The sequence below is a fragment of the Hippocampus zosterae genome, chromosome 12 (assembly GCF_025434085.1).
Source record: "Hippocampus zosterae strain Florida chromosome 12, ASM2543408v3, whole genome shotgun sequence".
Lineage (NCBI taxonomy): Eukaryota > Metazoa > Chordata > Actinopteri > Syngnathiformes > Syngnathidae > Hippocampus > Hippocampus zosterae.
This window is the reverse complement of record NC_067462.1, coordinates 3,410,141-3,429,240: the sequence shown is the minus strand read 5'-3', so window position 1 is coordinate 3,429,240 and position 19,100 is coordinate 3,410,141. Positions and strand designations below refer to the sequence as shown.

General features: G+C 47.0%; 2 protein-coding genes across 5 annotated transcripts; one reads left to right on the top strand and one right to left on the bottom strand.

Moving 5' to 3' along the window:
• Positions 1-157: 157 nt before the first annotated feature.
• On the bottom strand, positions 158-3,891 carry hspbap1 (hspb associated protein 1). 4 transcript variants are annotated; one of them, XM_052082517.1, is made up of 8 exons: positions 3,730-3,750; positions 3,058-3,259; positions 2,761-2,945; positions 2,191-2,327; positions 1,590-1,761; positions 1,113-1,196; positions 935-1,039; positions 158-797 (listed from the first exon to the last, which is right to left on the bottom strand). In XM_052082517.1, exons 2-8 carry the CDS (start codon positions 3,254-3,256, stop codon positions 450-452), a joined length of 1,230 nt encoding a protein of 409 aa, XP_051938477.1. In that variant the 5' UTR covers positions 3,257-3,259; positions 3,730-3,750; the 3' UTR covers positions 158-449. The 4 variants fall into 4 exon arrangements, with proteins under 4 accessions (XP_051938477.1, XP_051938478.1, XP_051938479.1 ...); XM_052082518.1 differs by having other exon boundaries at positions 3,710-3,730; XM_052082519.1 differs by lacking the exon at positions 3,730-3,750 and adding an exon at positions 3,507-3,606.
• Positions 3,892-3,992: 101 nt separating this feature from the next.
• Positions 3,993-18,934, top strand: slc49a4 (solute carrier family 49 member 4). Its single transcript, XM_052082515.1, has 9 exons — positions 3,993-4,455; positions 7,678-7,771; positions 8,473-8,753; positions 9,321-9,450; positions 11,991-12,099; positions 15,249-15,316; positions 16,533-16,660; positions 16,891-17,073; positions 17,864-18,934. Exons 1-9 carry the CDS (start codon positions 4,158-4,160, stop codon positions 17,977-17,979), a joined length of 1,407 nt encoding a protein of 468 aa, XP_051938475.1. The 5' UTR covers positions 3,993-4,157; the 3' UTR covers positions 17,980-18,934.
• The last annotated feature ends 166 nt before the right edge of the window (positions 18,935-19,100 follow it).

The window sequence follows — 19,100 nt, the reverse complement described above, 5'->3', positions numbered from 1 at the left end:
AAAAAACAGCTTTATATACATTAAAAAAAACATTTTCTTGAGATAATTTGATTCAAATGTTTTCCTTTAATTCTATTCTCAGACGTTTCTGACTTCTTTGAAAAAAAATGATTTTATTTCAACTTTTTTTTTAAGAAACAATGGTCACAGAGTGATTCGAACAACGGTTAAAAAGTCAAGAGAAGGAGAGCAAAGCTCACTGAAGCCTCGACGCCTCTTGTCTCCATGATCACAGCTGTCTGCCGTGTTTGTCATTTTGCTCGGCAGCAAACATGTTTACATGTATGAAATGCGATTATCATGAAGGATGTCACCTCACCCCAGGGAAAACAAACAGGCTCCTGATTGTATTATTGGTGACGAGTAACTGACTTCCAAGCCATCTTTCACTTTTCGGCCGCCCCAGTGACATAAAGGTAAGAGCCCTCGTCCGACCCATTCAGAGATTCTCATCTCAGAGTGATGGGAGTTCTCCTCTGCTTGTCCAACAGGAGCCGGGTAACCATGGCGACCACGTCTGGATGCAACAGACACTCCAAAAGGTCATCCGTGCCCACGGGGCACTCGTCGATCGTATCGGGAACCGTGTCGTCGCCGCCATCTTGGAGAGGTGGGGGAAGGCGGGGAACAGGACGTAGACACGGCCCGAAGGGGACGTCGCTTCGAATGCGTCCGTCAGAATCGCGCTTTGTGGGGTTGTTGGATCTCAAGGTGGGTTCGGTCTTCTCTTGCCGAGCGCAGGCCCGCAAAGCCAAGTTGATGTAGTCCATGTTGTCATTATGGGATGTCACGCCCTCCTGTGGACAATCGAATGTTTGCGTTTTGTTTTTTTTTTCATTTAGTAGAACGTTGGTAGCTTCTTGAGCACTTTTTTTGTGGGTCAACGTTGCGACATAAGTTTGAATTTGATGAATTGTTCACTTGGCACACGAACCTCTGTGGGGTTGAGCCAGCGGTCGCCCACGCCCTGCGCGCTCTTTACGGCGCACACAACCGTCCTGGTCACGGCCTCGCCCACGCGCGCCACGTGGTCGCCATCCTACACGAGAATCGATTCACCGATCAGTCAATCATCGATCAAATAATACATGCTACAATTTCGTGAGGCTCACCAGCTCGATCCAGGAGTTGACGCTGATGGTGATGGCGTCCAGAGACTCCACGTAGTGCCACCAGTGTCGGGGCACGAAGAGAACCTGACCACATAAAATGCGGCTTATCATATAATTGACGACACTTCCTCTTTCAGCCACATGATGGCAGCATTGGACCAGCGGCTCAATATGTGCTGATGACAGGTATTGATTTTCTGTCCCCATCCACTCGTGGCCTCGTTTTTTGTCACAGAGGAAGATACGAGGGGTGATGAGTTATGATTGACAGGGCTTCAACTTGACCCTACCCAGTTTTTTTTAATTACCCTGAACAGGTGGCGGCTTTCTCAGAAGGGCAATCTAAACGCGACGCAGTCACAACCTCACCCTGGTGTGCAGGGACAAACACACAATACAGACGTCACACAGCGTGTGTGTGTGTACATTTGATGGGTGTGCATGTGGCGTGTATATTTTATATTTAGGTTGAGCGACCTGTCCGGGCAACAGGGTGATGACGTGCGCGCCGGCGTGCCGGAAAGCGGGAAACTTTCCCAGGTCCGGACGCAGGATGTTGACGCGGCTGAAGACGCTGGACTCCTCGTACGGGATCCTGCTCGGGTACAGCTTGGACGTGTCTTCCGGAGGGAACATGTGCCAGCGCTTCCTGTACGCAGACACAAAGAAAAGAAGTGAGCAAACGATATGGGCGGGTGTTTTTTTGCATGTTTAATCAAACACTTTCTCAACCACTAGTCAGCCAACCACTAGGGGGCGACATTTATTTAAAAACAAATGTTTTCTCTAACATGAATAACTGAATAATAATCCTAATTACAATATTGATAAAAAAAAACATATCTGTGGTTATTTTGGCCATAATCTTGCAGCCTTGATCTTTAGTGTGTGTAACCTCCATTCAGAAAACGAGCATTTTAAAAGTAACCTGTCCATCAGTGTTCACAAAGACTAGAACAAGCATGCGCCGATACTTGGTGCAAGTCGGAACGTTGACGGAAACGCTTCGGCATTTGTTTGAATGTGCTTAGAGTCACTCAACTGAAACGGGGGTCAGATATTTGTGATGCAGTCTTACCGTCCTTGTACCTGCAGCACCAGGTTGCAGCCGTAAGAGTCCAGGTGGCACGGCGTGTTGGCGCCCTCCGTGCCCATCCACAGCGTGCTCTCTTTTCCGTTACGACCCTCGAACCCGAACGCATCCCACTTTACATCCTGACACGCGCACACACACACAAATATGGATGACGAATCCATTAGGACACACAGAAGCAATTCTCAGTAAACGGCAGACTGGTCAATGTCGCCCCAAGGCAAATTTCAACACGATGTCATTTACTCGCCCGACGCTATAAAAATTAATCTGCCACATAAAATGTTGCCGTGCGACCAGTCTTTAATGTCTTCATCTGCAAGAAGAAGCTGTGCGTCTTAATTGAAAATGCCCCCCCCCTCAAAAAAAAAAGTAGGATTATTTGGTGTCATTCCGCAGTCATCCTGTTGGCACCTGGAGCTATTTAATAATGACTAGACTGTATATATTGAACTGTATTTATATTTTGCACATTCTAATTGCTATTCATACAACGTTTTGACTGTCTTTTTGTGTGCAAGGAACCAAAAATCTGTGAATAACATAACTGTACACCTCAAACATGTCGGGCTGGTGTGCAAACATCCTTGCGATGTACTTGTAGTCAGCGTAGGCCCAGAACTGAGACCGTGGGTAGTCGCAGAAAGAGCCCACATCCTCCCTCGCCTCATCTTTCAGCCAGCTGAGGAACTGACCCATGCTTGCTTCCACATAGGCGCACTGAGTTTCAAACTGAGGCACTGAGCAAACAAACACAACCAGGCCATTCATGTTCATTTCCATTGTGCAAGGTGGCTGGTGTCATGAATGCACGATGACTATTCGTTCCGCCCATCCAATCTTTCTTCTTACCGTTCGTCTCCTCCTTCCTGCCAAGTCGGAATCGGATGGTTCTGTCTCCGAGGCACTTGCGCAGGTTCTCTGCGGTCCAGCCGAGGACGGGCCAGCCGTGCGTCATGTTCAGGAAGACGGCGGGCTGCTGAAGCTCACCCACAATTCTCTGGGCCTCATCTGGACTGAAGGGTGGGACGTGGGTGACGCCGGTGTCCATGGCCTACAACATATAGATTTAGTAATAAATCTCAAACTACATACTTGCGCAGGGGTCATCAACCTTTTTTTGAAAGGGTAAGATTCATCTGGTTAATGTGAAAGGGTACCAGTCGGACACATACTTCCGAAATAAGAAATTTGACCCAATTATGTATGTCGGATGTGAAGACAGTTAATGATTTCACAAGGTAGGAAAACACTAAAATGTCAGTCTAAAACTATTTATACGAATCTCTGCAAGCGCTTACATTTTGATCATGATCATTTGTACAACATTTCTAGGAAACCACAATGTCCCATCATGGATGATTTTTTTTAGAACAGGTCCGTAGGGTATTCCGGAGGTCCTCACCACATTGGTATTGAAATAATCGCAGTTGTTCACGACATCAGTCTAACTAATGAAATGCTCGATCACGTGAAAATCATCTAGAACAAGTTCATGCTTAACTTTAAAAGTCACCAAATCACCTCCGTATCTGTAAGATAGCTAAGTAGCTCGAGGAAAGCAAACTCTTGGAATAAAATAGGGAACGCACCGTTCTCAACACGTGCAGTGAAGCTGTGGGCGGAAGTAAACAAAGCTCACGTGACAGTGACGTTTTCGGTTTCAATTCGCCAGTCAGCGCGGTGTCTGTGAAACTACTCCATTTTGGCGCCGCGCAGGGGGCGACACCGCCGCACGTAAAGCCTTACAGGCGAGCTAAAATGGCCGCTCAAGAGCCACAGCTTCCAAAGCGGAAACCAGATCGCCTGCGCATGCGCAATCACGTTCCGCAACCATCGTCTGTTTTTGTTTATGCTAGCGACTGTCACGGAGGGTACTCGGCGTTCTATACCGCCGGAAGACGAACAAACAAGGTAGAATTGAGTCGGAATCGAGCTCACGGTGATCCACTATGGGTGCCACTTCGAGCACCGAGGCTGAGAGGGAGCCGCTTCTTGCGTCGCCCCACGCAGCGGCGAGAGGTCCGCTGCCAGTCAGCAGCCGAGTGTACCGCCGAAGATGGCTGGTCCTCAGCCTATTCTCCCTGCTGGCCCTCATGCAGGGAGTGGTGTGGAACTTTTGGGGGCCCATTCAGAATTCCGCCGCCCACGCATTTGGCTTCACCAAGTCCGACATCGCCGTGCTGGTTCTGTGGGGTCCGGTGGGCTTCGTCCCGTGGCTGCTGTTCATGTGGCTGATGGATAAAAGAGGTGAGCTCAGACTGTCAATCTTTTGCTAAACGCCATTAGATCTTGATTGTCATGTGATGTATCGATTTTGTTCGGCATTTACAGAGGAAGGCAGTATTTATTAGCAAAGTAGATACCACATATTCCATTTCCTTCGTAAGTAAACCAAAGGCTGGTATTTTCATTACCCTGACACTTTTCGACACCTATAATTGTAATAATGTAGTCTCAAAGTCGTTTAATTTGGTTTTGCACTTGTTTTTGTGGGTAGTACTGGATGTCCCCTTCATAAGTTACCAAGTAAAATACACACTATTATCGCAAAAGTACCAAGCTACATCTGACAGAATTCTATGCCCGTGACAGGTGATAGCCGTACGATTTCTTAAAACTAAGATTAAAAAGTAAGCGGTTGGTATCGGAGCTAGGGACAATTCCAAGAGCGCAGCACCAAGCATTTCCATCAGGGTTCGATACCTAGTGATAAAGATGCTGTATCGTCGATACTGTCGCTTACAGTACAGTTTGATATTTTTCTCGGGAATCAATTTTAGCATCGCAATTACACTCATTCCGTTATACATACGATATCAAGTAAATTAGAGGTTAGTATTGAATATATTGATGTCATTATTGTGCGCTAAACTAGCGCCTTACTGATGACAATATCAACACCATGAGTGTAGTATTACCATTTCAGTATCGAGTCATTCACAATACTTTCTTTCCCTTATTTAAGAACCGACAAGTTCCATTAGGTAATTCTTGTGAATTTAATGCCAATGTACGGTATTTAATTAGGGTAACATCATCTTTAATCACTTAATCATATGACTTACATTACCATGACTACTCAGTAGTATCATGTATTGACACGCCACGTGTCACAAGATTTGACCATATTAAAAGGTAGTGAAACATCTTTCTACTTGTCAGCACGTCATCCAGAGTCGGACTCCCGAGTGACTGATTTGCAGACTTGTGTAACTCGTCTTCATGTGACCATGGAGTCAGTTCACACAAGTCAAATGAGAAGCCACCTGACAAGTTTGTCAAATCCGGCCTAGTCGACATTCGACTTCACTGTGAGTGGACTTGGCCACCGGGCAGCGTGTTAAATTGGGTTAATGGTGTTGTGACCCTCGTTCAAGTCCAGACAGTTCTTAATTGTTGGCTATGTGTGACACACGCACGCCGACACATACAAGCTCACACACGCTTAATGAGTCACTCTGATGCAATGCTGTTTCTGAGAAGAATGATGTGGATATATGTTTAAGTAGAATAGGAACGAAACAAAATGGGGAATGGGGGAGAATATGCGTGACTATAATACAAATATAAAAGAACTCATCAAACAAGATGATAAATACAGAGAGATTAGACGCAAATATTTACAAATAGTTCAATCATAGTACAAAAAACAATCGAAACATGTTTGACTATTCAATGAAAAATGCATGCATGTACTTAAATAAAGCATTTGATTCAAAAAGACAAATATAATACAAAATAGAAGAAAACATTTGTAAATAAAAAATGTCGAAAAACACAAAGGTGCAAGACAAAAAATACATATACATACATATATATATATAATATATATATATATATATATATATATATATATATATATATATATATATATATATATATATATATATAACATTCGAAACAACACACAAATATTATGAGAATAATACATTTGGAATATACAAACAAACAAAAATTACAGACCTACTGTATTAGAGTAAAAAAAAATTGAAAATGAAACAGAAATATGAGACAGACATGAAATAAAAGGGGAAAAAAAGTTGTGTTGATTTATTTTCAAGCCACAAAGCGTTTCATCCCCATGTTTAAGGGACATCCACTTCTGAGCTTTGTCCCCCCCCCTGTCCTACGTTGACATTCCAACACGCTATGCGACTGCGTCGCCGGAATGCTATTAAGGCGCACTCCTTTGTGGCACTCATGTCTGGAGGGTCTTTTCAAGCTTGTCCAGTTCAACTCACTCTGGAGGGTCTGTTTGAGCCATTCCCATTTAACTGGCCAAGAAAACAAAAAAAGCAAAGACATTCTATTCTGTCTGCCTTTGAGGTCGCTCTGACCTTGAGTTTTGGGCTCGCAGCGGTTATCAAAATTTGCTGCCAAGCTCTGCCCCAAATGCATTTGTCGAGTATTTGCGGTTCGAATTTGTTAGCAATCGGACAAAAAAAAAAGTGGGATGTTGGATGAAAGAAGCCGTGGCAAGTAGCCAAACTGACCTTACAATTGTCTCTTCAAACCAAAATGGCAGACTTCCTATGTGTTTTCATGCATGGCTTCCAAAGACTTTTTTTGTGGGTCTCCTCACGATAAACATGCCTGCCAAATTTCATGTTGTTATGTGAAACAGCTTTGAAGGGCTGAATGAAAGAAGAAGAAAAAAGAAAGAACCCCTGGAAATGGCCCAAATGACTCTCAAATGGCCACTAGAAAACAAAATGGGAGACTTTTTGTGTCTTTTCAGATCTGGCCTCTTGAGCCTTTTTTGTTGTTGTAGATTTACTCATTACAAGGAACGCTCCTCAAAATTCAATGTTGCCTTTTGGAACTGGCTTTGGGGGCTGAATTTTTGAATGAGCCCTGAAAATGGCCAATAGGACTGCTTCAAAGTAAAATCGTAGCTTCCTGTGTATTTTTGGACATGTTTTTTCTTGAGACCTTTTTGTGGGTCCACTCCTAATAGACACGCCTACAAAACTTCAGTTTGCCAATTAAAGCTGGTGTTAGGGGGTTTGAAGGACCCCTACAATGGCCGAAATAACTCAAAAATAGACGCTAAACCAAAAACGGCAGACTTCCTGCGTGTTTTCAGGCTTAGCTTTGAGATCCTTTTTTTTGTGGGTCAAGTTGTAATAGACATTTCTACCAAAAGGAAATGAAATGAATTTTCCTCAAGACATCTTGTCGAGGGAAATGAGAGTTTCCCCAAATGTGTGCTGAAAAGATCACTTCCACATCTGAGCGAGGAAAGACGCAAAATTAGGAAGTTGGGCAGCCCTCGCGTGGTTTTGCGGTTGTTGCTGACAGGATTTTTGGTGTCAGTGAGTAATGCGGCCACCGAGCCCTTTCGATCGTTCTTAATACGAACGGAGATTTGAGACATAACGAGAGAGAGAGAGAGAAAGACACGGACGAGACGAGGTCGGTCCCCACACTCTTGTCCTCTAGCTTACGTCTTGTCCCGGCATCCTGCAGGTCTTCGGTCGTCCCTCCTGCTGTCGGCCTTCTTGATGCTGCTGGGGGCGGTGCTACGCAGCATCCCGCTGTCGGACCTGACTCTGCGACGCTGGTAAGACGCCTCCTCTTCCTTCTTCTTTATCGTCTTCATCTTCTGGTCCCCCCCCCCCCTCCATTTGTTGTCCCGTGACGCCATCGGCGAGTTGCCTTCACGGACTTCCGCTGCTGCTTTCGGTTTTGCCGTGTTCATCGATTTGCTTTCAAGTCACTCGTGTTCATCGCCTACTTGGGAGCTCAATTGATTGCCGCCGTGTACTGTGGCATATTTGTCATCAATAATTGAGTAGAGTAGAAGAACTCGGAGCTGAGAAGCTGATACTTAAGAGTTTGGTATTTATGCTGTGCAAAGAGCAAACGACGAAGAGCTGATGCGACGCTGTTCATCAACCCGAACCATACCACCTTTTCACCACTAGATGTCACTGTAACCGAGACAAAAGCCCAAGGTGAACATCCGTTGCTGCTGGGCGGCCTTCCCACCGGAAACCTCTTTTGTTTGGTGGCCTAGAATGGACCTTGATGCAGACAGCTTCCCGCTCGACGTTATAACGTGTCATACGCACCCACGGGTCACTTCATTAGGCGCGCCGGTGCCCCGGCATGACATCTCATCCATCCAAAGTAATAACGTCAATGTCATTTGCTCCACCGAGGATCAAACGACCCTCGACGTACTCTACGTATATTAAAACACTGTATGTGTTCACAAAAGGTACATTAGGCCTCATTTGGAAGTTTTGCTTGGCGCTGCAGGTTCATCCACGGCGGTCAGCTCCTCAACGGTTTAGCCGGTCCCACCATCATGAGCGCCGGCCCCTTCCTGTCCACCACGTGGTTCGCCCCGGACCAGAGGGCCACCGCCACCGCCGTGGCCTCGCTCTTCTCCTACCTGGGCGGGGCGGCCGCTTTTGTGGCGGGACCCCTGATCGTGCCCGCCCCCAACGGCACCCAGGCGGTGGGCCGCCGGGTGTCGGCGCCGGCGCCGGGATTGGACGCCGTCATCCGGGAAAAGATCCAGCTGGTTATGTATGCGGGTAAGAGCCGCCCTTGATCGATAGCGCATCAGTGCCGCGTCACGTTGCAGGACAAATACAATCAAAATGACACAAACACACACACACACACACACAAAACGAAGGCAATTTGGATTCTTCACGTGCAGACAGCTGGGGGAAAAAAAGCTGGAAGTGTTGTGAGTGTCATGCTTAAATGAAATGTGGCGCTGTCGTAAGATGGAGGCTGACGTTGGTTCCAGTTAAATTCCACGTCACTCATTCAAAGTTTTGGAGGTCGGCTCAGGAGACTCGCCGTTTGGTGAAAAACAAAAACGCCAAAAAAAGAATCACAACACATCTTGTTGAAAGTCTCTCAATACAAAGCGCCAGACCCTCTTGTACTATTTTGAAGGTTTTGAAATCCTCAAAAGACAAAATGCAAACATTTGGCCACAAAAGAACCCATAAATGACCTTAAACGAAATTGTTGGCCACAAACATAAAATCGATATATTATCCCACATGTTTTTTTTTTTTGGATGAACACCTTAAATTTGGCCGCCAAAAAGACGAGCAAATGTTGACGTCCAGCTGCTCCCCTTCCAGAGTTGGCTGCTATCGCCGCGCTGTTTGTGGCCGTCCTCTTCTACTTCCCCTCGCGGCCGCCGCTCCCCCCCAGCGTGGCCGCCGCGAGCCAAAGGCTCAGCTACAGGAGCAGCATCTGCAGACTCCTCAGGTGAGCACGCGCGCACGCACACACGGTGATGTTTTTCCTTTACATTCCAATATTTTAGTATTGTATTATAATATTTGTGTGGTGTTCTTTCTAATATGTTCACATTTTTTTCGCAAGTGCATTTGTGTTTTAATTGAATATTTTTTTGTATTTTTGCCTAATTTTTATATTACTTAGGTAAATTTTCCCCAATATTTTAATTATCTGTCTTTTTCCAAATATCTGCCGTATATATATAATTTTGTATTTTTGGATATTTTTTTTAATGCCAATTTTTTGGGGGGTATATTTTTTTCCCCGGAATTTTTCCCCCCAATATTTGTTACTTTTTTTTCCTTTTGTATTTTTGTCTGTTTTTTGGTTTTTTTTTTTGGTTAAAGATTTTGTATTTGGTCTTTTTTTCTGAATCATGTTGTGCTGTATATGAATTATTTTTAATATTTGTATTACCTGCCTGTTTTACACATTTTTGGAGTCTAATATTTGTGTGATTTAAAATTTTTTTTTATTTATTTTTATTTATTTTTTGTCCAACATTGTTTGTTTTTTACATATTTTGAAATGAGTACCGGTTACCTCATATTTTTGCAGTTTTTTCATATCTTATTTTGAAATCTTTGCCCATTTTTGTGTTTGCATTTTTTGGGGGGTGTAAAAATTTGAGTGCTTTGGCCACACATCTTAAGCAGAAAGTAAATCACTGTAACGAGTGTTTAACGACGGCCCTCGCCATATGCCGAGGTCCTCATCAAAGACGTGCCGTCTGCCCCTCCGGATTAATTACAGCGCTATGAGAACGCTCCATGTGGGTCGCATGTCGGTCCACCCTTAAGGCAGAGCCGACATGCAAAGCGCAGGAAAAAAAGTTTCAAGGGCTCGAGTTCCGCCGAGGCGAATCGCGAGGAGGCGGCTTTTGCCCGAGGTTTCGGCCATGGATCAAAGCGGGTCTCCGGCGGCGGCCCGTGAAGAGATACCTTCACTGCGGGAGCCAGTGAGCTCGGGAGCATTTAGACGAATGACCCGAGTGGATCCCCATTTTTCAGACAAAGATAGGCCAAGTTATCCAGGTCATCCGGCTTGGCCGCCGGTGATAGGCGGCCTTCCAGGCAGCTTTTTATCTCGGCGAGACAGCATCAGGCCTCCAAGCGGCGAGCTCCGAGAGTGGATTCTGGCTCGCAAATGTGGCAGCACCTAATCCCAATGGAGACGGAAGCTACGCTGTTTCAACAAGTTTACCTCGATATTTTGTCTTTTTTGGGGGCACGGACATTTTAGGAGGCCTGCTCATGATAGGAGTTTATACCAAATTTAATGGTGCTCCATAGAACTAGTTTCGGGGACTGAATTTGAAGAAAATAAATCGGAAGGATTCCTAGCTGAAGTAAGCCCGCTTCAAATCAAATTGGGGCGCACTTCAGTTTTTTTTGGGTGGGGATGCCCAAGTCAGATGAGGCCAGATGAAGTGGCTTGGGCATCTGATTCGGATGCCTCCTGAGCGCCTCCCCGGTGAGGTGTTCCGGTCATGTCCCACCGGGAGGAGACCCCGAGGAAGACCCAGGACACGCTGGAGAGACTATGTCACCCAGCTTGCCTGGGAACGACTCGGGATCCCCCGGGGAGAGCTGGAAGAAGTGGCTAGGGAGAGGGAAGTCTGGGCTTCCCTGCTAAAGCTGTTGCCCCCGCGACCCGGCCCCGGATAAGCGGTAGATGATGGATGGATGGATGGATGGGTCTAAATCATGATAACCTGACCTGCCAAATTCTGCGTTCCCAACTGAAACTGGCTTTGGAGTCTGAATTTTCAAACTCCGCCGCCGACAAAGAAAGTCGCTATGACTTTGCTTCGGACGCTATAGTTAGCCGCCAGCTAAAGAAAACCAGGACGCGTTTCCTTCTCGTGATGGCGAAACGTGTCATCAGCTGAGTGCCGTTTGTCCTTGACGGACCCGAGTCGGAGATCAATGCATCACCGTGACAAGGTTCAAAGCTGAAGTGATTACAAAGGGAAGGTGGTGGGGGGCGGGGGCGGGGGCGGCGGTGGTCTCATCAATCCCGCAGCTCGAGGCTGGATGTGTCTTTGATTAAAATGAAACCATAACTTTACGCCCCCCGTCTTTGGCGACGTTTGGATGCGTAATTAAAACTCTGCAGATGCCGTCAGCTGCGAGCGGTTGACGAAGGGAGCCTCTCCAGGTTCTCCTGTCAGTTTAGTGGGAAGGGGCCGTAGAACACTTATTTTAAAAAAAGCTCTAAGAAGCACTTTTATTATGGATGTGATGTGAGCCACGATTCCGCTGCAGCCATCTTCAAACTGGAGTCAAGTATAAGGGGGGGGGGGGGGTGTTTGTTCCATGGACAGCAACACAACACAGAAGCCGGGGGCTTCTTTGCCCTCTTGTGTTTCAAATGCAATGAGGCGTTGAAAAGCAAGCAACCTGACGGCGAGTGACCCCCCCACCCTTGCACCCCCCACCCTGCGCGCCCGCTCAGAATCTTGTGAAATGAAGATGATGATAATTTTTTTGTGCGTCCTCCTTCAGTAACCTCCGCTTCCTGATGATAGCGCTGGCGTACGCCGTGCCCACCGGAGTCATCGCCGGCTGGGCGGGCGTCCTTGACATGATCCTCACGCCGGCCAACGTCAGCCAGGTACGCGCACGCGCGCGCACACGCAATGTTCGGGTGGGACGGATGGACGCTCCTTCATGGAAATCCGTCTGTTCCGTTCAGACGGTCAGCTGTAGTTGAACATCTTCCGAGCCGCTTGATCCTCACTAGGGTCACGGGGGGTGCTGGAGCCTATCCCAGCTGTCTTCGGGCAGTAGGCGGGGGACACCCTGAATCGGTTGCCAGCCAATCGCAGGGCACACAGAAACGAACAACCATCCACGCTCACACTCACACCTAGGGACAATTTAGAGTGTTCAATCAGCCTGCCACGCATGTTTTTGGAATGTGGGAGGAAACCGGAGCACCCGGAGAAAACCCACGCAGGCCCGGGGAGAACATGCAAACTCCACACAGGGAGGCCGGAGCTGGAATCGAACCCGGTACCTCTGCACTGTGAAGCCCACGTGCTAACCACTGGACTACCGGGCCACCCTAGTTGAACATTAACATGAAAAATCTCGTCATATTTTTGAAACGTTCTCGTTTTACCTTCCCAAGGATTGCGTCATTTGAGTTGTTTTTTTTTTTCCTCTACCTCTTCATCGACTTTATTTTCATAAAATCAATCATACGACAATATTGGTAACCATTATTAACGTATGCTTATGATTACAAATGTATTTGGGTAATATTTACGACTTTACCATCATACTATATAAGATAAGAAAAGCTTTATTAGTCTCGCAATGGAGAAATTCCCGATTCACAGCAGCAAAGTTATGAAAGGTGGAAGTAGAACAACAAAAAATAGGTACATTTATCCTTGTTTTTTTTCCCCCTCCTCAATTTGGCAACTTCATTCAGAAAAAAATAATAATTTGGGAGATAGAATGACTTCATTATCATAAATGTTTTGAATCATTTTATAATTTCATTCTCTTTTATCACCCCCAAAATGAATTTTATTCTCATTAAAATGAAAAAAAGAAGAAGAAAAAAAATGGAACATATTTTTCTCGTTCAACTTTAAATTAATATCCAACTCTATCGTCCATATTAAAACTTTATTTCAAATAAATGTGACTTTTTGTTTTTGCATTGGGGGGATATTATTTGATTTTTGTAATGGTCCAACTAATCATCAATTGTCATTAGCTTACAACTTGCGTCCAACAGACCACACAAAATAACACACACACACACACACACACACACCCACTTGAGTTTAAATGAATACAAATAACTCAGGACGGTTCTCCGCCGGCGGCTTTTTGTCGCGCGCAACGTTCTCCATCTTGCCGTAACCCTCCCAGGGCCAATTTTGCGAGCCAAGCGCAGATCCTCCTCTTAGTGTGGTCGCGCATGACAATGAGGCGACACAAACTGCCTTTTCCGCTCCGTTGTACAACACTTGCCAAAATTTCGATAGGCCGCTCACAACGCTTTGGGAAAGCATTTCTTCCAACGTTGCCTCTTGTAACCGGAAAGATCCTTATGTGCCGTCAGACGAGCAGATGCCGTTTAAAAAAAACAACAAAAACAAAAGGTTTTTGTGTCTTTTTCAGCATGGCTTCTCGAGTCTTGTTTTTTTTGTGGCACTTACTCATGATAAACTACCTTCAGTTTTTTTTTTCAGAATTTAAGGGACTCTCGAAATGACCAAAATGACGCCCGAATAACACCTTAAAAATTTCAGGCGTGGCTCCCTGAGATTTGTTTTATTTTTTTTTTTTTTGGGGGGTGGAGCTAATCTTGTCACGTCGCTGAACGAAATTTTTCAAAAAAATGAACGTACCGAGTCATTTTGTTTGTGACCAACGCCTGCTGTAACCCGATCGCGTGAAAAGCCGTCCGCTGGAGTAACGGCTGTCCCTCAAAGGCTTCGTCTCAAATGGCGGATTTCCCACGCCGACTCAAAACATGGCTTCTTGAAACCTTTTTATTTTTTGGTCCGTCTGATAGACGCCGCTACCAAATATCATGCCGCCTGAAACTTTTGACTTTGGCTGCTTATAACCACTCCTGCAAATTTGGTGCCTTTTAGTGTGTCGTAAAAAGCCCCTAAAACAGCAATTTTGCCGCCCCGTAGAATAACACCCAAAGCAAAGTCAAGTGCCCCCCCCCACCCCCTAACCCATTGACATTGTCTCCTTGAAAACATTTTCCCAACCATCAATTTTATAGCCGCTTTCCCGCAGCGAGGCGCAGACAGCAACCTGTCGCCGCGCGCTTCATATGGACGGCGCGAGCCTTGAGCGCCTCTCGGATGGAATTACCGCCCCCCCCCCCCCCCCCGCGAGCTGCGGCAAACGTGTTCCACCGAAGCGCGCCTCACATCAAACAGCTCGTACCCAAACGGCGTTAAGCATGACGACAGCCTTCAACGCCACTGGTGCTGCTCCAGTCGCCCCCCCCTGCCCCCCTTCCCTTATTATTATTCTCCAGCACGAGCAAGCAAGGAGTTGACTTCTTAAAAGATGCGGACGGGGGGCGCCTGCAAGCGGCGGAGTTTTGGCCCTCTTTTTGGCCGCACTTGGCGTGTCGTTGGCGTGTTTGTGCGAGTCGGATCCCAAAGTGGATTGTCTGAATCTCATATTGGGATCGGCTTCGTCATTGCCGGGGGCGAATGCAATTACCGTTTGGCATCCTCGCCATTACTCTCGCCGGATACATTTCATAAACTTGATGTATCGTTGCGGAAAGTAACGGGAGGTGTAGTACACACACCAAAAAAAAAAACAAACGCAACCCCCCCAATCCCCCAACAACAACAAAAAAATGTAAATGTAAGTTCCACATAGTTGACTGGTGATCAAAAATCCGTTTTTTTGCAGGCCTTTATTAGTTGGCGCTTCAAAGCAAAATGGCCGACTTCCTGTGTGTTTTTGGGCATGGCTTCTCAAGACTTTTTTTGTGGGTCTATTCATGATGAATATGCCTACCGAACCGAATGTTGCTCAGTGAAACTACCGTCGCTGGCTAAATCTTCCAAAAACATTTGACTTTCAGTGGTTCTTCTACGGACCAAAAATGTGTTTTTTGAGCAAGGCTTCTTGAAAACTTTTTTTGTGGGTCTAGCGAGCTTCAAGGGCTGAATTTTTAGACAACGAGCCACACTTTTAGAGTTTGCTGCTTCAGTGCCAGTCATCCATGTCCATCCTGTGTCTTCCTTTCGTCCTTCCCCTCAGGTGGATGCGGGCTGGATCGGGTTCTGGTCCACGGTGGGCGGCTGTGTTTTCGGGGTGGCCATGGCCAGGTAAGCCGCCGGACCAGCGACTCTCGTTTCAAACCCTAACCCCGTCTCGGAAGCCTAATTGCGACCCCGGACGCTTTTTTGAAGCCTTTATGAGAAAACCCAAGCCTCGTTTGTAACCCCTTTTTTCCAGGCTTGAAACCGTACACTAGACACCATAACACTTGCAACCCTACCCCTCGATTGAAACCCCATCATTTGAACATTTAACGCTAGTTTGAAACCCGACAAAAGGCTTTGAATCCTGACTTGAAAATCGTCCTCCTGAAATACGACCGCAGGAAAGCCGACTTTGAAACCTCAACCCTGGCTCGAAACCCTAATTTGATACCGCGACGCTTGTTTGACGCCCCGGTTGCAAATCCGAACCTTGGATCGAAACCGCAACAAAAGCGATTCGAATGATGCGCTCACATTCGAGATCCATTTTCAAAGTGCCTTGTTCCTCAAGTGTGCTCGGCGCGGAACAAATGAACTTTCCTCGCGCGTAGCGGCGAGCGCATCAAACTGAGAGCGCCTCCCATCAGTTAGCGGTAAGCCGCTTACGGATTTGGCGGAATTTGTGATATCGATACACAGGCCCGATCCTCTCAGCCAAGAAACCGGGATTCCAAAATGAAGCACCCCCCCCCCCTTAAAAGCCCTCTTGCGCCGCTCGTGACGTCGCGAAGCCGAGCCGAGGCCCCGCCCACTCAGGCCAGCATTTACACTCCAAATTCCAGGAACTTTTTCCCTCGGTGGTACTTGGGGGGGGGGGGGGGGGGCAAAACGACACCAGCTCATTGGACAAAGTCCTTCCAGCCCTTGATTAGCTTCTTTGCCATCATTTTTTTTTCTTGGTATTATCTGGAGCGTCTCCTTTTCAGTTTGAGCGCGGCTTCTAATCCTCCAGCAGCCAGCGTGCCCCCCCCCCCCCCCCCAGAGGAAGCCAGCCGGCCGTTAATGAGCTATGAAGCGCCCCGAAACACAAGCGAGACGAGTCGCTCTCTGAGAAGAGAAGACGAGCCTGTTCAATGACGAGACGACAATTGTAGCGGGGCCGCTCATCCATTTTTTTTTTAAACTCGTCGTTCCCGTTTATTCGTCAGGACGAATGTCATTATTTATAAACATAATTTTTTTTTTTTTTTTGTTGGGCCACCTGCCGCTGAGCAAAATACTGTCCGCACGCGTGCAAGCGGGCGCGTCGGTGAGCTGCTTGCCTTGTTCCCGTTTGCAGGTTCGCGGACTCCATCCGCGGGATGCTGAAACCGATCCTGGTTCTAATGCTGGCCGGGGCCTCGCTGTCGTCCACCTGGTTCACGCTCACCTGCCTCAGCAGGCTCACGCACCTCCCCTCCAGCGCGGGTACGCTTCAGACTCAAGCCGCATCCTCCCCTTTGCTCAACCTACGAACCACAACAGCCTCTGTGCTAACTTAGCGTTCGTGCTAACAAGCTAACGTTAGCATTCCTTGTCTGTGAACCTATGAACCACAACAGCCCGTGTGCTAACTTAGCGTGCGTGCTAACAAGCTAACGTTAGCATTCCTTGTCCGTGACTTTTTTTTTTTTCTCCCCTCCCCCGCGGTCTGGCAGCCATTTTGTACACGTCGTGCATCCTGGTGGGCATCTTCATCAACAGCAGCGTGCCCATCTTCTTGGAGCTCTTCATCGAGACGGTGTACCCGGTCCCTGAAGGCATCACCTGCGGCGTGGTCACCTTCCTGGGCAACCTGGTCACCGGCCTGCTCCTCTTCTTCCTCACCTTTTACTGTACAGGTAACGAACGACACACTTGGTAGGACGACACAACTGCATCTGGCATCTACCAACGCTTCTTATCGACTTTAGCGACTCACTGACCAAGCTACCCAACCTCACGTCCATCCTTTGGCTTCCTTGCGTCCTTCCCTTCCCCGCTAGCAGATGAGTGTGGCGCTTGTAATAAAAGGAAAAAAAAAATCCCCAGAGCGACACCCGACCGCTCTTCATATTGGAAACGATTAACCTTGCTCCCGTGAACTCCCCTCGGCGGCCATCTTGACAGCGCCGCGGTCACGCTCGGCTTCGCCTCTCTCAAGTCGCGTGGTTCGCCGGAACCTCCGGCGAACCTCGCTGCCCTTCTGCTCGCTCCCGCCGCCCTCTTATTTCTTGTCCTTTAGCCGAGCGCGTCGGCACGAATACAGAGCGGCGCCGAGGCGGTAGAAGTGTTGCGCTGCCGAATACCTTACCCTCGCGCGGGAACTAGTCATAATTGCGGCACTTCCTCGGTGGATTATTTGACTTTGTTCTGATTACTTTGACAAGGTTTTCAAGCGCGTGGAAAGTGAGCGACGTGCAGCCGCTTCCAAAAGACCGCCGAGGTCTTCAAAGATCGCTCTGCCGTGAGCGCTCCAATGCTTTTAAAAAAAAAAATTGGTAGAGAGGCGTCAATCATTTGTGTTTTCCCTGCCTGCCTAGCTTCTCTCGTCCCGATCTTATCCACCAGCCTAAAAAAAAAAAAAGTCGTCCCAACTGATGTTGCGTTTGACCTCGTTTCGCTTTTGTGCGTGTTTGTGCGCGTCCGCAGAGTTGTCCTGGCTCAACTGGTGTCTGACGGGCTCGTGCATCTTCAGCCTGGTGCTCATCCTGTTTTTCCGCGAGTCGTACGACCGCCTCTACCTGGACGTCTTTGTCTCGGTGTAACGGGACGGATGAAAAATGGGACACGAGCGGACCTTTTTTTTGTTGCACAAAACTCGGCGGAGACTTTTGGCGGTGTGTTTTTGCGCCATTCGCCAGCCAGGACTCTGACAGTCAACGTTTACCCTACGCGGAAGACGCCACTTCCTGAATCCAGGCGGCCATTTTGTCTGTACCATGTTTGACGACTGGCCTCGCACAAAATGGATACCGCCCAAAGGAGACACTTTCTGTTCTAAATAGGATTCTTCTTTTAAGATGACCGTGCGGAGCTCCGGGATACTCTGCCTGTTTGGACCTTTTAAAGGTTATTCCTTTTCATTTTTGTTGTGGTTTTAAGCGAACAATACTGTTTTGTGTGTTTGTGTGTGTGTGGGGGCAGCCAAAGTGTGATGACTGTCACAAGGAGGGATAAAAGGGAAAAAAAAACAAAAGGACTGAGTGATCTTTCGACCTTATCTACCAACCTCACTTCTTTTCCGAACTTGATCTTTAATTTATTTATTTTAGTTTTGTAAATGGTGATTATGTTTTGGACACATTTTAACATGAACATGCAGTTCTCCAGGCCTTACAAAGGCCATTTAAGTCACTTTTGTTGCGGTTTTAAGCTAACAATGCCCTTTTTTTTTTTGGTTTGTTTGTCACAGCCAAAGTGAAGTGACTCAGCGAGACACTTTCATTGTGTAACCTCTGAAGGGCGTGGAATGAAACAGTGGAGGTTAGGGGGGGGGGGGTTCTAAGGACGTTTGTATGTTTGCACAAAGTGTGGGAATGGGAAAGTTATGGTTTGTTCATCTTGTACAGCGATCTTTAGCCTTTGCCATTGTCAAACTTTCATGTGGTGCTCGTCGTCTTCCCTTGTCGCCTTTGGTTTGTGCGTGTCCCGAATGTGGGAAAACTCTCCAGGCACCTTATTCTTTTTCTTACTAAATAAAAAAAATGTTTTATGAATAACGAGGCTGTGATGGTTGACTTTGCAGGAACAGGACAGAGCGGTCCTCGAGATACAACACATCAATGAAGTGGTGTTGTTTTTTTTCTTGTATTACTACAGCACTTTTTTCTTGGAAGAATTCTGACCTGATTTCTGCCACGTGATTTTATTCTTGGATCATGACAGT